The following is a 17,283-nucleotide window of genomic DNA, read 5'->3' as shown; positions in this document are numbered from 1 at the left end:
GATACAATTTTGTAAAAATGCTACAAATTATTTATTTTGGTAAATAAAATATTTATTTTATTTATTTAAAAAAAATTCCAAGTTTTATATGACTTTTTTTCAAATATTGATCTTTCAAAACTCATAAGATGAATGCTATAGTGCCTTTAACATTGTGTCTAACTTCCTAAAAAACAAATAGATAATATTTAATAAATTTTAAATATTTTATTTTTTATTTTAAACCATAGTTGTCAGAATCGAACCGGTGATCAAACCGATCAGACTATTAGATCACTGGGTTATTGGTTCAACCGGTGGATCACGGGTTGAACCGGTTGACCTGATCCTATATAAATAAAAAATAGTAAAAAATTTAAAATTAAAATTTAAAATACATATTTTTACTAATATTTTAAGAATATCTAGCTATTCTAAAATAATATGGAACAAAAACAATATATAAGTATTTTATTATTTTTAATCTATCATAAATATTTTTATTTTATTTTTATATTAAAATAACTATTTCAAATTTCAATAATTTATTAATTAATTTATATCTATTATACTATTATATACTACAAGTATTTATTGAAAAAAATATTAATAGATATTATATAATTATGAAAAGAAAAAATAAGTGAATTTATAATTATTGTTAAATAAAAATATAATTAATTTAAGAATGAGTGAGTTTATAACTAAAATTAAAATAAATTAAATAAAAATAAACTATTTGATAAAAGATATCTATATGTATTATAATTTGCATATATATTAATAAGTATGACAATTTGATGGTTGTGAATGGCATCTCTTTTGTTGAGGAGAGGGGTTTAAACCCCACATCAAGCATTTTGAGAAAATTTTAAATTTCAAACGGTAAATCAGTCAATCCGATCCGATTTTAATAACTATACTTTAAACATTTTATTTTTTACCTTTAAAAATAAATTAAACAATTTAGACACCATAAAATTCACCAACTCATAATATATCATCCTCTGCCATCTCAATAGTTCTACTCTACAACACTTCACTAGACCACCTTGTCAAAACCCTCCAATAACCAATAGTAACAATTTTCCGTGAATAACCCTTTTCAATTGACTAACTATTAATACAAATGCTATTTATACACTTAAATCAATTATAAATCAACTATTATATATTTATGTATAAATATATGTATAATTTAATTTATTTTTAATGTATATTTAACATTATAATGTGCATTTTATTGTAGTGACTGATTATAATATACACTTAACATAATTCCTTTTAATATAAACACTAATATAATGAACTACAAGATCTTGAAATAACTATCACTACAAAAGTGAACTATTATAATGACAAAATCCAAGACTTTATAAGCCTTTTTTTTATAAAGTACATAAAATATTTATGAAAAGAGAGTGATTTTGAAGCCAAGTCAATCACTTCGGACTTGGAAGGAATAGTGCTCTAAATCATCAAAAGATTCAAGACTACATAACCAGCAATGCAAAACTCTCAAGATTAAGTTTGAAAGCCTACCATACCATGGTGCCATTCCTCTGACCAAGTTAATTTAAACTATAGAAACAAACTCAAGAATCCAGTAATAAACATGTCAAAAGATAGCTGAACAAAATTTGATAAAAAGGTACAGTCAAACTAAAAAAGTATCAAGTTTTCTCCCCCCACAAAAGCAGAAGCTAAAAGCACAGGAGTTTTGCATGATCCATCTTAGTAACTTAAAAGGCTACCCCTCAACAAACCTAGCCAGCCACTAGGAAAATTGGTATACACTTCCTTCTCTTCTAGATCTAAACCTTTGGTTTTTTTTTTATTTTTCTCTCTTTCTTCAGATAAGATAGATGTATGCAATAATCAGCAACACCAGAACTGCCAAAACAAAGGCGGCGATTGAGGCATACAACATGTTATTGTTGGTAGACTTTTTCCGCTTAAGAATGGCCTTTGGAATCGATTCAGGGCCCTTCGCGGCACGGCTCCTGGATCTAACACTACTTTCCTTCAGGGCCTTCTCCTTCACTGCCACTGGAGCTGGGGCTTCAACATCATCCTCCTTTTCTTGCTCTGTGGCCTCCACTGCTGATGAATCTTCTGGTTGTTCCTCGGGATTCGCGTCAGTTGCTGCCAAACCTTTCTTCTTTGCTGCTTTCTTCTCGCGGTCCTAAAGATATCAACATATTTAGATATATGCGAAATACTAAAATGTTTTTATTCGAAAAACATACATCGAAAGAAGAATTGTGTGGCAGTTACCTTGAGCTTCTTCTCAGCTTCCTTTTGTGCCTTGATAGCGGCTTTGGCGGCAGCTTTCTCTGCTAGCTTCTTCTTCCTTTCCAAGGCCTGCTTTGCCTTCGCAATTTCCTCCTCTCTCTTTATCTCTTTCAGCTTTGCTGGATCAACTTTGGGCTCCTTGGGAGTCTCCTTTACGGGTATCGCGAAGTCATATTCATCAGTTTCCTCTATATCCTTTGCCAGCTTGGATTTTGAGTCTTTCCCTTTGTTCTTGGCTTCTTTTGGAACTGCTTGAGTGACCAAGGTTTCCTGAGGAGCAGGCTTAGGCTCCTCCTTTGGCTGTTTTGCAACTGTTTTTGCCGGTGCAACAGTTTCGACAACCTTTGGCTCTTCCAGGATTGGCTTTTCGTCAGGGTTCCTCATCCGCCCATCCCTACTCAACTGACGCATATCCAATGATGGAAGGATTCTTTTCTCATAATCGTTCCTGAAAGCTTTGTCACTGTTCCAGTGTGACATAAATTTCTCGACCTGGAACCAAAAACGCAAATAACAAAATATAAAATAAAAGTAAGATCGCATCCATAACCCAGAAAAAAAATAAACAGATGCAAGAGAAATTTCAATGTCATTGTTAAATAATCTCACGGTGCTTTAAAGAATGAATATCATGAGTACAAACCTCTGTCTGTGAAAGTTCCTCGATAGCAGTAACATCTTTCTTTGCAGCAAGTTCCTTTGCTTTGTTCAGAATTATACGGGATTGGTGGAAATGGGAATTCTGAGAAAGATAGTATAAATAAAATTAACAATCAAGTGCAAACACGAGACTGGGAAAACAATTCAGCCAAGAAATCATGATTGTAGTTACTAGAACCGATTCCGACTGACAAAACATCATGTTAATTAAGAAACAGTATGACAAAATTCTACTTTTGCCGAGTGGTGGTCATTCATGTTAGACAATCGCCGTGAGGGCTAGAAAATGCTAGTATTAAAATGCAAAACATACCCCCTCGTCACGCTTCTTTCTCAGCTGTTGAATACTCTCATAAGCCTGTTCCCTCTTTTGAGTGATAGCTGTCAGTTCGTCCTGCAGAGTCTGGATATCCTTGTCGATGACTTTCAGTTCATCATCAATTTGCTTGATTTTGGACCGAATCGCTTGTCTCTCCTTCTTCACTCCATCCAAATCCCCACCAATAGCCTGCAATAATTCGAAGGCAATTAATCTCCAATGAACTCATTGAATAGTAAACGTTTCAAGTATATTCAGGGTGCCTTTGTCTTTCACCTTCAAAAAAGTTTTGAAAACTTGATTCTTCTATATAATTGAAAAAGCTACAAAATGATTTTCTTAAATGTTACTTGTTCAACTTTTTGAAGAGAAAAAGCAGAAAACTGATAGATTTGAAAAATTCGGATTATTCTATATTCATACAAATATATGGAAAGTGAGTTTTTCGGTTAAAACAAGCGATCTTTTGCCAGAAAAAGCTATAACAAAAGCACCCTGACACTCCATAAAAAGAAGCTCAACAGAACAATAAAGCAAAATTATCTTACCTTAACCTGGTCTTGAATGGCTTCCTTCTGTCCCATAGAATCCTGTAACTTGGCCCTCATGGCAGCATTAGCAACAACTTTCTCCCTTGTCCCCTCAAGCTGTTTGATTTCTCGCATGATTTGCTTTTCCTCGTTTAGAGAAATGCTCTCATGTTGTATGCGGTATTGCAAGCTATATATCTGCATCAATCGAAGCACAAAGAAGTGGTCAGTTAATAGACAATAGATGGAGGAATTAATATGCAATTCAAAGAAATCGAACTCGTAACACACAATATCATTGAGTTCCTCCTCCGATGAGCATAAACCACTGCGACCAGCATTGTTGTTGGTACGAAGCTTGCCCAGTGCTTGTTGCAGAGGTTCGATCTCTTTTATTTTCTCATCCACAATACTCTGGAATTGCCTGCTGTCACCTCTTAGAGCCTTGATCTGAGAAATTAACTCTGCCCGTTCCGACTGCAAGAGTAAGACCAAATCAAATTTGCATTAAGCTCTCATCATCTGTCATTGAATTGAACATACTCAATAATACATCCTGAAGATTTGGGAAAACTAATCTAGAGTTATAAAAAAAATAAATGAATAAAATAAAAAAGAAGAGTGATGTGACCTGTCATCTGTGATACACGGGATAAAATAGACATAATTTAACTCTCGTGTAAGAAAGCAGTGTAGGGCAATAGGGTAAGTGGGGTTTGTAAATTGAACCTCATAATCTTATATATTCTGCTACTAATTTGGTGTTTGTGCATTCAATTTATAAATAGATGTAATGCTATTTGTCACATACTTCTCTATTTTATTTTATTCTAATATTAGCAAAAGTTGTTTTGACTCGATAAATCCAGAATAAATGCCCGAATATGCGCAATTCAATAAAGACATGCATTATCAAAAGAATAAATATTTGACTCCCTTGCAATAGTGCTCCATGTAAAATCAAAGCTAGTCAAGCGTAGATTTATGGTGAACAATAAATTAAGATTTTCTGTCAAAAGAAACAACAGTAAACAGCGGAAAAATCAGCAACTAGTTATTTTTGAAACATATGAACAGTTTTTTTTTTATCACCCTTGCCATCACAGTTATTAACATTAGGAACAACACATATGCTCAGACACCGAAACCAACCCCATATTCGAACACATCCTACTTCTCACCTTGAATCCTCTTGTCATTTTCAAATTTTGATAAACAACAACTAAAAGACAAGTAGCCGTGACAGATTATTTAGAACTCACCCGCTTAGCTTTCAGTGCTTCAGTGACCTGATACCGGGCTTGATTCTTCTTGGTAATCTCTTTGTCAAGCTGATCAATCTTAGATTTAATATGTGGATCCTCATAAGGCCGGCACCTAACAAAATAGAAGGAATGAATCTGCTTAGGTGCAGGCCACTCTTCCGCTGCCTCTTTCGGAACACTCGAATCAGAAGCTTTATTCCCTTCCCCTTTAGCAGATTCATCTCCATGTGAGCCGAATTTGATGGCCGCGCTGGAATCCTTTTCCAGCTTGCCATGCTCCTTTTCATTCAAAATAGGTTTGCCTCCTTCAGCACCAGTATCCATTGGTCCTTGAACCATCTCAAATCCGACAACCTCGACCGCCATGGCTCCAATTACAACACACCCTCACAAAACTAAAGAAACTTATTCCCAAAAGAACATAAAAATATTAGGAGAGAAAATCACTATTGAGGGAAATCAAATACGGAGCAAGCGTATAATAATTCAGTGATTCTGATCCACATGATCAATAAACCAGGCACAAAATTCTTAAACCACGAATCAAAAACAAATCCTTTTTGCAAACAATTCACAGAGATTGTTAATTATCTAACAAATTTCAAAAAATGAAAAATATATGCAGGCCGAAGTCGAATGAACGATGACGATATAACACCTCACTTCATCAATCAGTACATGAATTCCATCAAATTTGATCAGAGCATGAGAAAATCAACATAGGGATCTAAAATGCTATAACATCTCCACCTTTAACATGAAATAGAAACAAATCACAAACACCCAGATGATATAAACGATAAAAATCATCTTTTTATGCATCCAAAACCACAGCCTCATCAAAATGGAAAACTTGACATGCAAATCCAAATCCCAGAAAACTGAGCTACAAGCACGAAAATTTCGACAAGGTTATATATGATCTGAATACATTTGAATGATCAGAATCAAACCCAGAATTTATTCAACATAAAAGACAAAATCTTTGAGCAAATGGACAGAAAAACCAAAACCAAAGAAACAGAACGAGCAAGAAAAATTGCACCAGAAAAAGATGGAGAGAATACCAGACAGTGAAGAAGAAGACCCTCTTTTGAGAAAGGGTCTCTCCAAAAAGTTCAGATCTCGCTCTGTTTTTTTCTACCTCGGACCCAAACAAGCCTCTCTCTTCCTGCGACGAAGAACCAGTTAAAGAGAGAGAAAAATACAGAGAGAAGGAGAGAGAGAAAGAAATATAAAGATATATAGAGAGAGAGAGACTATAATCTTTTACAATTTACACTTTTTAACTATTTATATTTATATCCAAAAAATTAAAAAGAAAAAAAAGTAAAGATTTTTGTTTCACGTTCAGCAGCGTAGATCGCTATTGTCCTGAATTTCTTCACAGTAAAAAAGGTAGGACTTCCGTTTTTCTTGACAGTGTTATTTTAAGGATTTATTTTTGCTTTTTTTTGTTTTATGGAAATTATTTTCTTCCATTATTTGCGATAAAGAAAAAAAAATATATAATATATAAAGGGTTCTGGGTTTTACAATTTTGGCTGTGTCTATGTTTTTTAGGTGCTCTTTATTTTATTTTATTTTATTTGTTGTTTTTAGTTTTTTACTTTTTTGGGCTCTGTCTAAGTTGGAAGTTTTGTTTCTTAAAAGCAACATATTTTGCTACGATGGGGTTTTCTATGATATGGTTGGTTTTTGGCAATTGCAATTAAAAGCAACATATTTTGCTACTATGGGGTTTTCTATGATATGGTTGGTTTTTGGCAATTGCGATTTTCTGCAAAATAGATAGAAAATAGAAGTTAGATCATAATCTTGAAGTTGAATTTACCTAACTTTTTGCAAATAAAAGAGAAAAATTCTAAGTCTATGTAAAAAATACATGGATGTTATCCAAGTAACTTCCTCCACACGCGCGTTCTTCCACCTCAGTCGTTTGTTATACACGCGCCTCATATAACGTATATAACGTAAATCTTCTGATGCGTGATAAACCTTTCTCAATGTAAACCTTGTTCTCTTCTCGCATTTTCGTTCTTCTTCTTCAACCTAATAAAATTTCTTATTCTCTTCTGTTCGCGTTTTTCTTCTCTGCATTATGGATCTGGATTGAGTTTGACGTAATTAGCTTCGTCGTTTTTCTTCTTCTTCGATCTGGACTTCTGAATTGAAATAATGAATGAATCAACTACAAATCAGTTGAACGAGTGCGATTTGGATTATTCTTCCGAACGCATCAATTTGATGAGGTTTGGATTATTGAATTTTGAATCGAATTCAATGGAATGGAATTGCTAATTTTATTTGAATTGAATTGAAGGGACGGAGGTGATCTGAATCTGAATTGAATTGATAATATCTAAATTGTAGACAGAGTTGTTTCGAATTTGGTTTTATATAATGGATTATCTTTAGTTTACTGTGAGTAACTTTTCGGTTCAGTAAGTATTATATAGTTGTTTCACCATGAGCATGTGTTCGGTTCGGTATGCAGAAAGGAGTCTATAAAAAAACTTAGAGGAAAAAGTTTGTTATCCCACGAAGAAGCGACGTTGAGCGATGTGAACGACCTTCAAAGCCCGCCACGCGTCAAAACAAGAGGCCAGTCCAAGAACAGACTTGGATCAAACTTGGAAAAAAAGATCTCAAATGTCATGAAAAAAAAAAAGAAAAAGACAGTTCTAAGCGAGGTAAAATTAACTTGTTTTCGATTAGGTAAAAATTCAGTTGTGCATTTTGCTAATATACAATTAATTATGTCTTTTTTGTAGTTGAACATTTTAGACGCTGGATCATCGATTCAGTTAAGCTCCAGTCTTTACAATGCACCAGATATGAATTATCCAAGAGAGGATTATACGAGTTTTAGTTTTTATTAATAGATATTTCTGTTCACCCATGACCACATTCCGGTTCGACAAGTGTATTAATTTCGGTTCACCGAAGTTATAGGTGAGTTAATTTCTGACTGTTGTTAGTCTTTAATGAATAGTCACTTTTTTTTGTGAAATCCTTTATTCCAAAAGTCAATTTTTTTCTTTATGGTGCTATGTCATAGAGTTTAGGTGTTTCTAAAACTGAATACTGATAGAAACATTTTTTTATAATTAGCTCTCTGAATTTCTGTACAGTGTGTTTGCAATTTTCGGTTCGACCAGTGTATTAATTTCGGTTCACTGTGTTTTTTGGTATTCTTAATGTATTGGTAAATACACTGATTCCAATCGCTGGAGAACCTGGAACAAAACAGCAACCAGACAGTTCCAACAGACAGAACAAGGAATAATCCATCTTGAATCAGATATAAATATTAATATTTGATATATACATTGATATTAAGAATAGATATATACATTAACATTTACATTAATATTGACATATATACATTTGAAAGAAGCATTGTTTGTTTTTTTAAACAAGCTAAACAAAATATTGTTAATTACAACCAGTTAATCATAGTATGTCCTATTTACTATCTAAATCCCCAGATGAGAATTTACAATAAGGGCTGGAGAAGGCAGCAGATGGCTTTGCGAGTCTTATTGCTCCAAATTCCTGAATCAGTTAATGTGCTTACGTTATAGTGCGATTTCTCCTTCATTGTCACCATTGTCTTGTTCTGTTTTACTGTAATGAAAAAATTTGGTCAATACTTCACTCAATACACCGATAAGCACAAGCATGTATATCTTAATTAAGTCAATTAAAATGTCACAGGCCACCAAACCGAAACTTATTCATGCACAGAATGAAACATGATAAATAATGAAACAGCTAGAAAATGATTACTGCATGCTATCACAATAATCTTAAACACTGAAAAAATTTGATTAATACTTCACTCAATACACCGATAAGCACAAGCATGTATATCTTAATCAAGTCTATTAAAATGCCACAAGCCACCGAACCGAAACTCATTCATGCACAGAATCAAACATCATAAATAATGAAAATACTAGGAAATGATTCTTGCATGCTATCACAATAATGTTAAACACTGAACAAAGTAAAAGGAGGCCACCGAACCGAACAACATTCATTTGGTGAATAAAAATCACAAAGGCCACCGAACCGAACAACGTTTATGTGGTGAATAAATGGTGATCAACTTTCAATAAACAAGAATAGTATTTCTCCATGCAAAAGAAGTACTGAACAGAGTAACAACCAATTTCAAAGCCCTAGTTAAACTATCCACTTAACTGAATGAAAATAACAACAAATTTCATTCAAAACCCTAGTTATATTGTAAAAATTCAATCACAGTAATCCTAAACCCTAAACAAAGAAAAAGAATGCCACTGAACTGAACAATGTTCATGTGAAGAATAAATTGTTTTCAACTTTTAATCATCAAAAATAGTATTTCTCCATGCAAAAGAAGTACTGAACAGAGTAACAACCAATTTCAAAGCCCTAGTTACACTATCCACTGAACTGAATGAAAATAATAACAAATTTCATTCCAAGCCATAGTTATACTGTAAAAATGCATTCACAATAGTTCGATCTACTAAACGAAACAAATCAATCCAGTAAACCTAAAATGCAATTAGGAGAAACGTGACATTGTAAGATTTCAAATGAACATTAGTTTTTCTCATACCTTTAGTAGTCTCTGTTGCTGTTTTCATTCGTTTGTGGTAGTTCCTTGCCAAATCTTCTCGCGATTCTTCTGCAGTAGTGGTTTTCGCAGAGAACGTGACTGAAGTTTGAGTGATTTTGAGAGAGATTCGAAGAAAAGGAGCGATTTCGTGCGTTTTAAAGAAGAAAGAACGTTTTTTCATAATGAAGCGCGAATGAAGATAGTGGTTTCGTGTGTATAGGGCGCGTGGAAGTCACGTTTATTTAATAAGATTGGAAGCGTGTGAGTTGTTTTGGGTTTGGACCAATTTGATTACATGGTTACATGGATGTGTAGCATCTCTACAAATAAAAATATCACTAATTTATAGACTTTTTTTTTAAAATAAATCTTAGAATAGCATATATGCTTTTAAAAAATATAAATAAACAGTTGAAAATAGTGGAAGATGTTTAAAATAATTGATAGATTTTTTGTTGTTCAAATTATATCGATATTGTTAGCTAAATTGTAATTTTTTTTTCTCAATTTCATTGGTAGTGATTGTGAAATTAGAATAGAAAATATATATTTTCAATTTCGCTTACACTTGTTGCGAAAATGAGAAATAATATGTAAAATAGTAAATAGTTATATTTTGTACAAAATGATAAATATATAATTTTTGATTTATTTAAAAAATTATGTATCTCATGGATCAAATTTTCTAAAATAAAAGATTAATAAAATGAATAAATAAAGGTCTAATTATGTTAAATTAAGATAATGAAATTTATACATATATTAAAATTATAAATTTAATGGTGGTTAAAATTCTTTGTCCTCCTACCAAATATCAATCTCTTCACATTAACGAGTTTTTTCCATATCCCATAATAAAAGATAAGTCATAGCTAAGTATGAACATGGATATATTTTGAAGTTTTTGTAACAAATAGAATTGACAAGAGAAAATACCTCGGATATTTTCTTTATTAATAAAGGTTAAGAAAAAGGGGGGAGGAAAGTGGAAGCTGCTATATTTTTGAAAAATAAAAACTATAGTAAATTATGAATAATTATTTGATTTCTGTTATATATTTTAATATTAAAATAAAAATGTACTATGAACTAAAATAAATGAATCTAAGTTATTATTATTTGTATATAATTTATAATTTATATGTTTCATATATTTTTGGTTTGCTAGCTAGTCAAGTGATCAATTATGAAAATATCAAACTTATATAATAGCATAAATAAATATTTTAAAATAATATAACCAACTTTTCATAAACAAAAACATTAATATTATTTTTTATACTTTTATTCGTGTTTTTATACAGAAAATTTATAGATAATATAATTAAATTTTATAAATAATATAATAGTTTACTATCATTTTCACATCAAATTACTTTAAATCCCAAGTTCTAAACTAGTAAACTAGGATCGAACCAATCTTGATAATCATCAAAATAAAAAAATAAAAAAAGAATAACGGGCTTGTAATTTATTAGAATTTAAATATTTACATTGTTAGAACAAAGTCAACAAACTTTTGCTATTTGAAACCATCCATCTCAATTCTCAGATACATTATAGTTAGAAAAAAATTGATCATTTTAAAATATAACTTTTAAGTTTGTAGATATTTGAATAAAATCTTTGTGAGAAAGTAACTTTTTATGCATCGTTAATTTACGAATATAAAAGATTTTTATACTATTATGTATTATAACTTATATTTACAGGAATTTTTAAATAATACAATTAATCAAGTAGATATTTTTCTTTACAATAATATATATAATTTATTTTGAACAAATTATTAATGTCGCTAGTCAACCATTAAGCAATAACAAGCATTTTATTCTCATCTATATAAAAAATTTTATATTAACAATACTATATGAATTTTTTTATAAATGCAATTATTTTTAATGTAAAATATATTTTATAACCATTTTCCTATATCTACAATACCAACAATGTATTAAATATTAAATTAAATCCTAAAAAAAATTACAAAAAAAGAGTCCTGCTAAGAATCAATAGGGTATTTCAATGTATATAATGAGCTGCTTATTTAACTCAATATAAATTAAAAATGAAAATTACCCACAAAATAATAAATTTAAAAACTCTTATTCACTTATTTCACATTAAATTTCAAATTTTAAATTTTTAAAAAATTTAGTTAGTTATTTCAAAAAAAATAACCATATGAAATCTTCCAATACTCTCTTCTTTTTCAACCGGCGGCCACCCCACCTTCATAATTAATCATCCTATTTCATCGTCGCTACTTAGCTTGCCACACGCCACTCACCCTTAATAAAAATAACCATCATAAAAATAATCATTCGCATACCTAATGAATTGAATATCTAACATATTTTAATTATATATAACTAAACTCAATCCAATCAAAATAATTATCTACATAAAAATAAAATAACCATCTGTATACCTACTAAAATAATCATCCTAAATTGACCATTAAAATAGAAGAAGAAGAGGAATAAACAAAAGAAACTATTATTGTGGTGAAACATAATTTTAAAGGACTAATCATGACAAAAGCGACACTGTTGTGAGCATACGGCTCAAATCATGAAAGAAGCTAACATGCTTGGATCCGAAAAAGAAGAGCATAGTGGTATCATCGAGGCTTGAAGGAATGGGAGAAAGCGAAGCCAGTTCGAAAGACAGGCACGAAAACAGCGATAGCAACGTTAGGCTGAGCGTCGAAGGACGAGGCGCATCGGGCTGACTGGCGGAGGTGAGGACATGTCGGTGGGAGGATGTAGCGGCCTCGGTATGGCTGACAAAAAATTCAGTGATGCAAGATGAGAACCGGAGAAAATGACGGTGCGTTTTGAACGTGTATTGGAGATTACAGTAAGATTAGAAATAACCGTACATAATATAAATGGATTTGAATATTAATTTTAATTTTTTTTAATTCATTGTACACAATTAATATTGGTTTCAATACTTTCTCTACAAAAAATTATAAAAGGGATGTGGTGACTGGTGGGCGTTTACTTCGAGAAACCGGTCCAAGATCTGGATGAGTCATGAGAAATTGAGAATTGAGAAGAGCGTTGTAAATTTCAAAATTACACAAATACCCTTGAACCTTAGTATTTTTGTCCACGTGCAATGCGTTATGCGTATTAATATACGTTTCCTCGGCCACGTGCAATGCGTATGTTTTTTTTTTTTTTTTCTTTCTTCCTCAATCCTGAATTATGATTTTATCTTTTTCACACCTTCCCTAAACAATGGTCCCCGTTATGGTTATTTTACTATTTAGATTTTTATTTTTACCACCTAATTCTTTTTTATTATATTTATTTCTATTGTTGTATTTGTTATGTTTATAATTTTTGAGATGGTAAAATATTTAAGTACTTTCATCAATAAAACAATATTTTATAATATATTTGCGTAAATAATTTTAGGAACATTTTACACTTCAAAATATTATGAATTTTTATCTTGCCTCATGCAAAAATATTTACATTGGAATATTGTTGTTTATGTCGCTGGAACTTTTGTTTATTGAACTGAGATAATTTAAAATAATATCAGTAGGCTACACGTTTGTAGGGCTGAAAGTGAGTCGAACTAGACCAAGTTTAAGTTCGGCTCACAAAAATTGAGCTTAGCTCATTAATAATCGAGCATATTTCTTAAGTTCAAACTCGACTCACCGAAAGCTCACGAGCTGGCTCAAATTATAGAAACATAAATACGTAATCTATAATTTCATATCAATAAATTATAACTTATATATTTTAAAAAATATTTAAAAAGATCAATTTTATATATTTCTATCTATCAATAAATTATACATTTTTTATTTATGTCCTTCATCAAAATTATATGTAAAAAATAAATATAAAATTTTAAATAATTAAGATCATTAATATATATATATATATATATATATTACTATTTCATATATATATATATATATATATATATATATATATATATATATATATTAAAAATATAGATTAAATGCATATAGAATATGTGTATATATATAATCGAGTCAGCTCACGAGCTAATGAGCTGAGCTTATCCAAGTTCAAACTCGGCTCATTTAATTTATGAGCTCAATTCCAAGCTCAAACTTAGCTCACTAGCTCATGAGCTCAGCTTATCGATCTATTAACGAGTCGAATTCGAATTAGCTCATGAGCTGACTTGACTCACTTTCAGCCCTACACGCATGTTACAATAATATTATGTTGGCTAATTAGTGAGGATATTTGTGGTGCAGTTTGATTCAATTTTAAAATAAAAAGTTATTCGATTTAAACATTTAATTTATATGCAATACAATTTGAATTGGATAATTTTTTTTTGAAAATTCCTTCCGATTACAAACAGTTTAGATTTATGATTTTTTAAATAAGAAAAAACTTTCACTGTTCAATATAAAATGCTAAAATAATATCATACATAAATCATAAAAAATAAGTCTCTAATACAAAAATAAAAAATAAGCCTCTAATATATATAAAACTATTGCTGTAGCACAAATTCAGCAAAAACAAATTCATCACAAATCTTTATAAAATTATTAACAAATCTAACAAGCAAATTCAACATAATACACTCATTTACTAATAAAATTCATCACCAAAATCTTCCTCATCTATTAGTTAGAAATTGGCCCAAATTCTATAACACAAAAAAATACAATAAATATTAGTAATTTATAACATGTTAGCAAGCAGTAAAATTAAACTATAAATATTAGTAGTTTATAAAAAACATTACATTTATCAAGTTTTTCAAATTTTTCAAAGCACTCTTCAAAATTAATTGGCAAAAAAGTGGATCAAAACTAATTTTATGCACAATTTTTTTATGACTTAAATAAACTAAACAAAAAAAAACTAAAAAAACAAAGGAACTGCTTAAATAAAGGGACAGACCCATTTAAGATTACTCTTAAACTCCTTCCAAGGAGAAAGAAGTTCCACTTGATGAAGTTGTAATCTCATCGCCATCTTTGTCATGGAGTCTGTCACCGTGTTTGCATATCTCATAATCAAACGAAAGTCAACACGTCAATTCCAATGCATGATATCCCTTATTTTGAACACCAACAGATCAATAAACCCAAAACCATCTTGGTGATTAGTAACAAGATTAAACGCTTCCACAAAAATTCGTCTCACAAATAACATCTCGTTGAATCACATCCCAAGCTAAGAGATATCCTCTCCAAATAGCAAATAATTCTCCTTGAATAATGTTCATACCCTGGGTCAAGATGTCCGACCCGGGATGTTTAGCGACAAGCCGACCGACCTCTTCACAAAGAGCTCGGCCAAAACGCTACAGAGGCCCAATAAGGGCCCAAATAGAAGGAACACAGCCCAATCCAAAGGCGGCTCAAGCCTACAGAGAGAAGGGCGGTTCCGTTGAAGATAAGCTGACCTCGCCCAAAGATAAGATAAGATAAGATAAGATAACTAACTTATCTTATCTAAGAAGGTCACTTCTCACCATTATAAATACATTGGAGCACCCAGGTATAACTCATACTCTGATTCTACAATAAACCTGCTTAATACCCATGCTAACTTAAGCATCGGAGTCTCTTGCAGGTACCCCCCACCCTCCGGTGGCCAAGGATCAGCAGTGCAGCAAGTTCAACAAGTCGGACACAACAGCTCCGGCCGCCACCAGCCAGCCGGACACGTCATCTCCGACCAGTACCGAAGATCTCATCCGAGATCAACCTCCAGTTTTAGGTAACCCTCGGAACATTGGCGCCGTTGTCGGGGAACCTGGAAGTCATCCCATCACCATGGCGGACGACCATGACAACGACCACGATTCAGATCTAGAGGACAGAACGCTGCACAAAAACGCGGACGCTACACCAAAAGATACTCCGGAATCTAACGGAGACAAAAACTCATCACATCCGGGAGTAACAGAAGCGCTTCAAGATCGCCTAAAGCAACTTGAAAAAGAAAGCCAGCATCAACGAGAAGTTGGCAAGGATCTACAAAGAGAGGTAAGGCAACGCCGCGAGTTAAAGGACAAGCTCCTAAAACTCGAAGCAGATCTCAAGGCCAAAACAACTCGATCCAGTCACGAAGACAGCCCCCACAAAGATTAAAACCCATTCACCAAAGAGATCATGAAAGCTAAAGTCCCAAAGGACTTCAAAGCTCCCAACATGACCCCGTACGACGGCACATCAGATCCAAGCCATCATCTTAGCAATTTCAGAAGCAGGATGTATCTCACGGAGGCCTCAGATGCAATCCGTTATTCTCCATTCAAAAAGATAAGGCTAAGAACACCCTAGTCAATTAGGAATCAAGCAAGGAGATCGGGAAAGTCTTCGCAACTACATGGAAAGATTCAACAAAGCGTGCCTGGACATACAAAGTCTGCCAACAAAAGCAGATATCTTGGGTCTCATCAATGGCCTACGAGGAGGACCTTTTAGCCACTCAATATCCAAGAAGCACCCAACATCTCTAAACAAGGTACAGGAACAGGCAAAGAAACACATCAACATGGAGGAGAACTCTCGACTAGGAGAGAGCTCAGAAACCGAATTCTCCTAACCCACCATAGGACAAGGATAAAGAGTCCAAGAAAAAAGAAGATCAACCCGGGAAGCCTAGAAAATACCGCAATTACACCCCTCTTCAGGTGTCTTTTGTGGAGGTTTACCGAGAAATATGCAACACGGAGAAGATCCCACCACCTCGCCCAATCAAAAATAAAAGAGGTCGAACGAGTTGAAGGTCCACCTTACAACAAAGAGGTTGGACGAGTTGAAGGTCCACCTCACACCAAAGAGGTCGGGCAAGTTGAAGGTCCACCTCACACTAAAGAGGTCGGACGAGTGGAAGGTCCACCTCACACCAAAGAGGTCGAACGAGTTGAAGGTCCACCTCACAACAAAGAAGTCGGACGAGTTGAAGGTCCACCTCACATCAAAGAGGTCAGACGAGTTGAAGGTCCACCTCATATCAAAGAGATCGGACGAGTTAAAGGTCCACCTCACACCAAAGAGGTTGGACGAGTTGAAGATCCACCTCACACCAAAGAGGTCGGACGAGTTGAAGGTCCATCTCACAACAAAGAGGTCGGACAAGTTGAAGGTCCATCTCACACCAAAGAAGTCGGACGAGTTAAACGTCCACCTCACACCAAAGAGGTCAGACGAGTTGAAAAGGACAACGGAGTGCGAACAAGCCTTCCGAGATTTCAAAATTCTTGGGGCAACCACCCATTCTTTCCAGACCATGGGAAAGTGAAGAACTCATATTATACCTCGCAGTGGGAAGTCGGGCAATAGCCTCAGCACTAGTCAGAGAAGACGGAAGTGGGCAAGAACCCGTCTACTTCATCAGCAAAGCTCTACAAGGGGCCGAACTAAACTATCAAAAGATAGAAAAAGTTTGCCTAAGCCCACATACTCACCTCTCAATGACTCCACCCATACTTTCAAGCTCACACTATCAGAGTTCGGACCAACCAGCCCATAAAAGGCATCCTACAGAAAAAAAACTTAGCTGGAAGAATCCTACAGAGGACAGCTCGGATAATTCGGGGGACCCTGGACAAAAACAGAAAATAGCTCGGACAAATCAGGGAAAATGAAGTCCG

The 17,283-nt window shown here is 33.2% G+C and overlaps 1 protein-coding gene across 2 annotated transcripts; it reads right to left on the bottom strand.

Annotated features, from left to right (window-relative positions):
- Positions 1 to 1,503: 1,503 nt before the first annotated feature.
- On the bottom strand, positions 1,504 to 6,448 carry LOC107612967 (proton pump-interactor). Of its 2 annotated transcripts, none has more exons than XM_088496854.1 (8): positions 6,116 to 6,448; positions 5,046 to 5,452; positions 4,075 to 4,260; positions 3,802 to 3,981; positions 3,248 to 3,442; positions 2,918 to 3,016; positions 2,257 to 2,766; positions 1,504 to 2,164 (listed from the first exon to the last, which is right to left on the bottom strand). In XM_088496854.1, the coding sequence occupies exons 2-8, from the start codon at positions 5,412 to 5,414 to the stop codon at positions 1,832 to 1,834; spliced, it is 1,872 nt and encodes a 623-aa protein (XP_088352980.1). In that variant the 5' UTR covers positions 5,415 to 5,452; positions 6,116 to 6,448; the 3' UTR covers positions 1,504 to 1,831. The 2 variants fall into 2 exon arrangements, with proteins under 2 accessions (XP_088352980.1, XP_016170259.1); XM_016314773.3 differs by having other exon boundaries at positions 5,046 to 5,443; positions 6,116 to 6,321.
- Between the last annotated feature and the right edge of the window lie 10,835 nt (positions 6,449 to 17,283).

Source organism: Arachis ipaensis, chromosome B8 (genome assembly GCF_059453495.1).
Source record: "Arachis ipaensis isolate K30076 ecotype BB chromosome B8, ASM5945349v1, whole genome shotgun sequence".
In the NCBI taxonomy this organism is placed as follows: domain Eukaryota; kingdom Viridiplantae; phylum Streptophyta; class Magnoliopsida; order Fabales; family Fabaceae; genus Arachis; species Arachis ipaensis.
This window is presented reverse-complemented; position numbering and strand designations above follow the sequence as displayed.

What these genes read in the sequence shown, in the direction of transcription:
- LOC107612967 (XM_088496854.1), bottom strand. Translation starts at nt 5,414, where the DNA reads ATGGCGGTCGAGGTTGTCGGATTTGAGATGGTTCAAGGACCAATGGAT. An exon ending in AAGCACTGAAAGCTAAGCGG is followed by an intron (nt 4,261 to 5,045) that starts GTGAGTTCTAAA and finishes TTACTCTTGCAG; the next exon opens with TCGGAACGGGCAGAGTTAAT. An exon ending in AGGAACTTTCACAGACAGAG is followed by an intron (nt 2,767 to 2,917) that starts GTTTGTACTCAT and finishes TTTTGGTTCCAG; the next exon opens with GTCGAGAAATTTATGTCACA.